General features: G+C 41.1%; 1 protein-coding gene across 1 annotated transcript; it reads right to left on the reverse strand.

Moving 5' to 3' along the window:
• Positions 1-299: 299 nt before the first annotated feature.
• cox4i2 (cytochrome c oxidase subunit 4I2) lies at positions 300-6,398 on the reverse strand. The gene is made up of 5 exons (XM_067528012.1): positions 6,220-6,398; positions 4,206-4,305; positions 2,685-2,849; positions 2,412-2,543; positions 300-714 (listed from the first exon to the last, which is right to left on the reverse strand). The coding sequence occupies exons 2-5, from the start codon at positions 4,303-4,305 to the stop codon at positions 581-583; spliced, it is 531 nt and encodes a 176-aa protein (XP_067384113.1). The 5' UTR covers positions 6,220-6,398; the 3' UTR covers positions 300-580.
• Between the last annotated feature and the right edge of the window lie 1,414 nt (positions 6,399-7,812).

Here is a 7,812-nt window from a genome sequence, read left to right on the forward strand (position 1 = left end):
ATACCATGTCGGTTTTTCAGTAATTTTGCTTCCTTTTTGGGGGGGGGGGTTTGGGGCCATTTATGTAAATAACTTGGATTGGTTCCAGGTTATTGATAACTTAAGTAATTTAGAATAGTTTAATTTTGTCTTTGAACTAAGCTCTACCAAGAAGTATGAACAGTAACTACAGTGACTCTGGGTACAGAGTCCCACTGTACCCTGGTTAATTGAATTAAATATAGATCAAAAGGTCACTAGAAATTAGATTAGCAAGGTGACTATAATTTACTTCATATAACAAAGCAAGTAGACAGAAACATCTGCAACAATTTATTGGTTTAGGGTTACCACAATGGTATCATGTTATCACCATGACAGAAGGCTGCTGTGGTTGGAGAGGAGGCTACTGAGTGGGCAAGAGGTGGCTCAGAGTTACATAACCCAGGAAATCCCAACAGTGTACAAGCCTAATCTTGCTAGTGGTCTCTGAAATAATTCAGATCTCAACAGCAGCTTCACACAGTGGAACAAAAACCATGTTCTGGGGTGAGGGGCCCTGAACTCTGTGCCACCTCAGCCACAGTCCAGTGGCCTCTTTTTACTTCCACTGGCCCTTTTCATAGTCCCACTTGGCGGAGAAGCCATGGACGGGGTTAACTCTCATGTCCAACATCCTCTTTAGCTGTTTGGCCTGCCATTCTTCATCAAAGGTCCTCGGGCGCTTAGGAAAGACTAAAGAGAAAACAGGCAATATGGAGATACTCTTAAACACAGTCCATATAAACATAAAAACGTCTCTGTACATGAATAAGATGGTGCACAAAGAGCGACAGCTCGTAGCACTAATAAAGCCTGCAGTCCCTTTAGATGAGTCAGCTCCCAGGGCTCTGGTGTTGTGCACGCTGTCTAACTGGCCTGGCTTACCGGAGCAGAGCCATCGTTAATGTTGTTAGGTACATCTGTGCCTTTTCTGCTCCAAAGTCAAAATGGGCAGAATGTTGCTCGAGGGTACGGGGTCAAATTTCAATAAAAGGGACATTTATTGGTCACATCTGTCTCTAAAATGTATTAATATAATAAAATATTTTAATAAAACTCAGACATCATTTTGATTTGAGGGAATATTTTCAATATTACTACAAATGAAAATGGCCCAGACAGATTTTTAAAAAAAGGATCCTATACTGTTGGATTATACTGATATTTCAAACTACAGAACACATCATTTTATTCCTGGTAGATGTAAACAGTGTTTCACATGCACAGTTGTGAATGAGAGTAATAATAAGAGATTATAAAAAAAAAGAGTCAACATTGTTTGGTTTACATAGAGTTTAGTACATTATTAACCTTATGCATGTGAATTTAGTAAGTACAGTTACTCAAGTATTAGACTTAATTTTGAAGTACCTGTACTTTAGTAAATTATTTCCATTTTCAGCAGCCTATAATTTTTACTTCACCATATTTGAGAGGGAAATATTGCACTTTTTTCTTCCCCACTTTCTTTTAATAACTTTCAGATTAATAGTACAAAATAATGAATAAGTACATTTTATTGTATTCCTATAGGTTAAAGAACAGAAAATGATACAGTAAACCTACATAATACTTCATAACAAAATTCAAATTAGCTCCTTCTTTACCAGCTGCAATATGAACAGCATCGGTAATTCTAATTAATACACATGGGACCTCGTTCTGGAAATGGAAGTATATTTTAAAGCTAATACTTTTTTTTTTTTATGCCTAAGTAGAATTCAGAATTCAGGCTTTTGCTTGTGACAGTATTTGTCTACTGTTAGTTTTAGGATGAAATTCAGAATTTAAATACTTCCATAACTGGCAGCCAGAGGTGGGAGAAGTACACAAAGCCTAATTAAAAAAATAAAGAAAAAGAAAAATGGTAGGGGTCAAAGATCTGTTAGTGTGGGGAGGAAAAAAGATTACAGCTGGTAAAGGTGGAGCTGCATTTACTGTAAACCTTATGTACTTCTACATGGTTAACTCCTAACGATGATTTATTAAGTTATTATACTTTGTGTTCGGGACCTGCATCTGCAAGGTACGTAAAGCTGTGAAACTGATGTAGTGAAGTAGAAAAGTATAATATTTCCCATTTATTAAAAGTAACATAAAATGTACCTACATCTAATTTAGAGTCCTTGATTGCTGTACCGTGTGAATAAGTAAAAAAATTATGTAATAGAAGAAAACACATTCAAATGGCCCATGTTGTGCTGAAAAAAAACTGATTTCAGTTACTTGCAGTACAAAATTCATAAAAGGTGTATATTTCAAGAGAGTTGAGGCATCAGTAATAGGAGGAAGAGGCCCCCGAGGTTTAATTAATGTGGAGAAGGACGCTTTTGATTAATCTGGGGAAAAGAACAAATTATACCCCTGTCATAAAGGTAGATGTACTGTACCGTAGACCCTCTGCCACCAGATCACCAGGCCAGTGAAGCCCAGAAAGATGAAGATGCCCCCAAAGATAGTCTTCCACTCATTTGTTGGCCGCTTCATCTCCGCGTACGTCTGGCAGAATGTCAGTCGATACACTGCAGGGGGGAGGAGAGGGGAGATGTGGGAGATGGAGATCAAGAGGGGAAAGTCACCATGGCGGCACACTTCAATATACATGTAAAAGTACTAGTATTATAACTGTATTGTGCCTAAACAGGCTCTTCCCTTTAACCTACAGGCAATCTTCTCCTCTTTGGTCAGCGCGTTCCAGGGTCCTTTCTCCTTCTCCTTCAGGCTCTTGTCCTCACCGGTCAGCACATCTTTGTAGGGCCTGTCAGGCATAGGGATGTCTAGACGGTCCCAGTACATCGGTTGAGACATGTCAGCGGTCTCCGACACCCCTGGGAGAGGGGGGTAAACAAGGAAGCTGCTGCAGTAACGTACAGTCAGACCCCATCTTAGAAGAACGGGTTACTATTGACCACAATAGACCCTTGGACCATCTGTCTAGAACGTTTCATTAGGTGAGTGCAGACGCGGTGCCACCTGCTGGGGAGGGGCAGCTTTACACAGCGACCTCCTTTCTTTGCAAGTCTGAGTAATGGTTAAAGTCCATAACGCTACTGACAATTATTGTTTAGAACAGACTGGTTGAGTCAGTGTAATTGAGCGTCATGCATCTGCTGTTTGCACAAATGTCAGCAAACATCCCCATTAACAAACTTAAGGCAAAGCATTTGAACATTATCAGAGTTTGATTATGTGGTTACCAGTGATGCTGCTGAGATGGTCTTTGTAATGGGTCACTTACACTACTCACAAAAAGTTGGGGATATTCAACTTTTGGCCGAAATTTCAGAATGTACCTTAAATGCACTACAAGCTTTAAAGGTGAATTTAATTTGTTGGTTTTGTTTCAATACGTTGTTTGAGATGAAGAAATGACAATTGCACGCTTCTACTTTCATTGTATAATATACCTACTTTTTTACCTTCTCCATAAATTTCACCATAATTCATTTCATTCATAAATATCCCAAGCTTTTTGTGAGTAGTCCATTCGATAGCTGTGATTTCACTGTGCCTCATGCTTGGGACCAGTGTTCCGTTCAGTCCTAATTTGTTTGACAATTTCTCAAAAAAGGTGAAAAATTATGACAGTTTACATTTGACTATGTAATAAAGAAATTAAGAGGTTTGGTTGATGTTAACCACTTTGTGACCAACAGGTGGTTTATGTTGAGTATATTTCTGTCTTTTCTTCTCTCTCTCTCTCTCTCTCTCTCTCTCTCTTTTTTTTTGGGGGGGGGGGGGGGGGGAATCTACACTTGCAAAAAGTAAATTGAATTATTTTTTACACTGCTCAGTGGTTTGTGAATTTTCAATAGAATCAATAAAGTCTTATGATGGGGCTAATATATATGAGTAGTTTTAAAAAGTGCAGCCATTACTTCCCTCTGAATTTGGAAAGGAAAATACTCCAGTAGAGAGCAGTGATTGGAACTGGAGTCAAAAGTACTAAATTACTCACCGAATCTTTTGACCCCATGTCTGAAAACTGTGACTGCACCGTTTTCTCTACACCCAACAGAAACTGTGGTTAAACGGTGTCGCAGGAAACACCTGCAGCTCCACCTGGGCCACTTTGCACAGGGGGGGCACAGTGAACTCCCAGCCCCTTACTCTGACTGAGAAAGAGGGAAACGCAAACAAACAAACAAACAAACAAACAGCTGAAGCTCGTTCGGTTCTGGTACCGTGACCATGGCTCGCCATTCTCGCGCTGCTGGTGGTCAGAGCCGCTGTCGCGCGCCTGGCTAGGAGGCTGCTCACGCGCCCTGCGGTCAGGTGGAGCATCTGAAAACAGGTAAGGACAGAGGTTTTCTTCGTTAAGTTCTCATAAGAATCTGAAATGGATGCGAGACATTTATTAGAGCTGCGTACAAATACTTCAAAGTCTCCTCAGAGGAGCTGAGTCTTACTTTTTAGGTGTCGGTGGCTAAAAATGTCCAAATGTTTAGAGACGTATTTGTATACAACTAAAACACACGGTGAAAGATTGTCCCGTAAATGTGCAGATGTCTCTAATTTTAACGTCGAAAAACCTGCTAGAAAGGCAAAAATCAAAACATTTGAGTAATTAGTTTATGGACGACAGCTGCTTCAATGAGTGATCTGTAATGCTGCCTTCAATTGCTATCGGACAGAAATTTAACGTAACAAAATAGCTTGTACACCCACTCAACTGCAGGTAGACAAAAAAAATGTATTTTTTCAACACAAATGGAAAAAAAAAACCCAAATGTAATTAATTTGTCATTAGTTTTCATACAAACTCAATTGCTACATGACCAAAGCACTTGAATGTTTGTATTTACAGCTCTCAGAGGAGCCCCTAAAGGCAGCAGTAGCTTCATCTGAAGACAAGAAAGATGATGTTATTTTTAAGCTCACACATGCACATACTCCATTTACACACAACTGCTGCTCCATCTAACTAGCTGCTGCCTCTTTATGTTGCCTCAACACTTAATCGCCCATTCATTCTTATTTAAAAGCAGCTGGTAGACAGTCTTATGTCCACACGTGTTGTTATTCACAACAGTGGGTCAGAAGATCTCATTAAGTGCTTTAGAAAGGTGGCTTGGATGAATGCCAAATCCCTTCTTTGCCAGTCTGGTCACCTCGTTATCTTTAACCGATCAGCACGGTTTGGGGTAATTTAAAGTGAAAAAGCAACCACTGAAGTAGAAGTGAGGCGTTTGAGAGTTGAGGTCAGATTTGTGAAAATAAAGTTATTCAGAAGAACATTATGAAAAGAAAATCTTATTCAGTGAAGGAAGGAAGGGAGGGAGGGAGGGGGGGTTTACATGGGTGCAGACAGATTCTCTTGGCTCCTGATCCTGACATCACAGTGAAAATGTGCACGTGCACAAAATGCATTTCAGGTTCAGGAACATGCAGCAAACCATTTCCACGAAAATCACATGTTGCACTTATCTTGCACCACATTCGTGGGACAAGGCTTTAGTTTAAAAGTTCAAATCAGTAGTTTTAGAACTAGTTTCTCTCGTCTTGCTTTTGTCCTTTCTCTGGCCATTCTGTGGTGTATTACACTCACATACACAGCAAAAAAAATAAATAAAAATGGCGGAAACTGGCAGTCAGTCAATTTAAGGGTTCAGGCTGACCTTCTGAGAGAGAGTCCGAAGTAGAGAGGAACATTTAACCTTTTTTCCTAACACATTTATAATAAGATGTGTATGCACTTTTTGTCCTAAACCCTGTATGTGGATCCTTCCAGTATTTTTATTCATTTATTTATTGCATAAGAAAAAGTACTAGAAGGAGTATTTGCGACTTATATGAAACTTAGTCATCCTGACAGCGATGTTGTTGCCACTTTTCCACTTGTTTTCTTTACTCCAGCATCAAATAATACTTGTAATTGGGAAAAAAAAAACATATTTTCAAGCCAAGATCATGCTTTTTTTTATTTAGCTATAAATTTATCACCAGCAGGTTTGAAATACTTAATTGAAATCACTTCTGCCTCTTGAGTATTTTTAGCTTCTCATAGTAACACAGCTGTTTCCCAGTCCTGCTCCTCTAGAAATCTTCCAGCTCAAACTGTCGTGTGGTTTTCTTTCTTTTCTGTACATCTGCCGCTGTCCCTAGCTGTGTGGGAGTAGGGGGAGAGTGTTTCTCTCCGTCGTCCCCTTAACTACTCCTTGCCTTGTTTATTTTATTCTGCAAAGACCAGATACTCACGGCGGTAAGCGAGTGCAACTGGAGGATTAGAAGATGCAACAGCAAAAGACTGAGTCTGGAGAGAAAAGGGCTGCCTGGGCCTGCTTTCCCGTTTCGTCTCTGCTCTTAACGCCACATACAGTAACACTACGCAGAAACCAAATGGTGGGCGGCTGACAGAAGCTGGACGAGAGGGAGAGGGAGGGAGTAGGAGGGAGCTTAGAAGCAGGACAGACCACAGCAGTGCAAGTAAACAATCTAGCAAAGCATGTGACAGGACTGGCGCAAAGAGCGAGTGGGTTGAGTTTGAGACGAGTCCCTTTTCCGGCTCTTTCCGGGGCTCTTGTGCGGACAGAACAGAGGGGTCAGTTTAGTGATGTCGCATTAAGGCACAGGGCAGGCTACAGGAAATGGGAGCTACTGTGCACAAATAAGAGAAAGTGGGGCCTATGTTTGGGGGAAATATGAGAGCAAAGACAGAGAGAGACAGTAAGAGACAAGTTCCCACACTTTACTCTCACTCAACGCCTTCACAAGTGCAGGTTGGCCTAAGGCCGGTAAATTCACATCACTGTTTGGCTGTGAGCCCAGAGGCTGAATTTCTCTCGGGGGCATGTGGTATACAAGGCTGCCAGAAGGCGAGACGGGAGGTGGCAGAGGTCAGATAAGGACAGAGTTGAGTTCACCAAACAGTCACGCACTATTAAAGTGTTCAGTAAACCTATTATGTTTGTTAGATGGAAAACACTTTCACAGTGTAACATTTCTGCAGGCATGAGCCAAACTGCAATTATGTAACAGTCTTTTGTTGCACTTAAGACCTCTTCTCACTATTTAGCCTGCACAGTTGGAAATGATGAAGTAGGTGGAACCGGCCACAGCTGTGGGGTGGAATAAAACAGTCAGTGACCTGCCTTAGTGCGTTGGCCCCGCCTTAATTCTGCCTTATATAAAATTAACAGCGCTTGTCCCGGCGTAGTCGTCTGCTTTCCTTCCACCAACAAAGGCCAAAGTACATTCAGAGTGATAATATCAAGTGAGCACATGCGTATGAATTATTATCCAGTTTATAATTCTGCACCTGAGCAGACCATGCTTTAATTATGAAAGTGCTGTAGTGTTGTAGGCTGTAAATGTTCTGCACTTACATAGCGCTTTTCTACCTAATGGCACTCAAAGCGCTTTACGCTGCTTCTTATTCACCCATTCACACTCACAACCACACACACACACACACACACACACCGATGGGGGAGCTGCTATGCAGCTGGCCAACGTTCACCGGGAGCAACTAAGTTGGGGTTCAGTCGACATGTGACTGGAGGTGGGGATTGAACCAACAACTGTGAGATTGGTTGATTGGTGGACTCTACCTTTCTGCACCACAGTCACCCACATGTAGTGGTGAACTATTGAACTAGAACCACCTGTTAATATATTGCACTCCACCTCTCACTATGACCGCATTAATAAACACAAGGTAGAATGATCACATTTCCGATAGTTTTAACTTAAGTTACTGAGAAATAATAACCTGTTAAAAGTCCGATTCATGGCAGAGCTGCTGTATTGGATGGGATTAGATGGTACATGTGTACCGAGTGTTGTTCTACA

The sequence above is a fragment of the Channa argus genome, chromosome 13 (assembly GCF_033026475.1).
Source record: "Channa argus isolate prfri chromosome 13, Channa argus male v1.0, whole genome shotgun sequence".
NCBI classification, from domain to species: domain Eukaryota; kingdom Metazoa; phylum Chordata; class Actinopteri; order Anabantiformes; family Channidae; genus Channa; species Channa argus.

Excerpts from the sequence above, each read along its gene's own strand:
- cox4i2 (XM_067528012.1), bottom strand. The coding sequence starts at position 4,305 with ATGCTCCACCTGACCGCAGGGCGCGTGAGCAGCCTCCTAGCCAGGCGC. Across the intron at positions 2,850-4,205 it reads AATGGCGAGCCATGGTCACG|GGGTGTCGGAGACCGCTGAC; the intron begins GTACCAGAACCG and ends CCCCTCTCCCAG. Across the intron at positions 2,544-2,684 it reads CAAAGAGGAGAAGATTGCCT|TGTATCGACTGACATTCTGC; the intron begins GTAGGTTAAAGG and ends TCCCCCCTGCAG.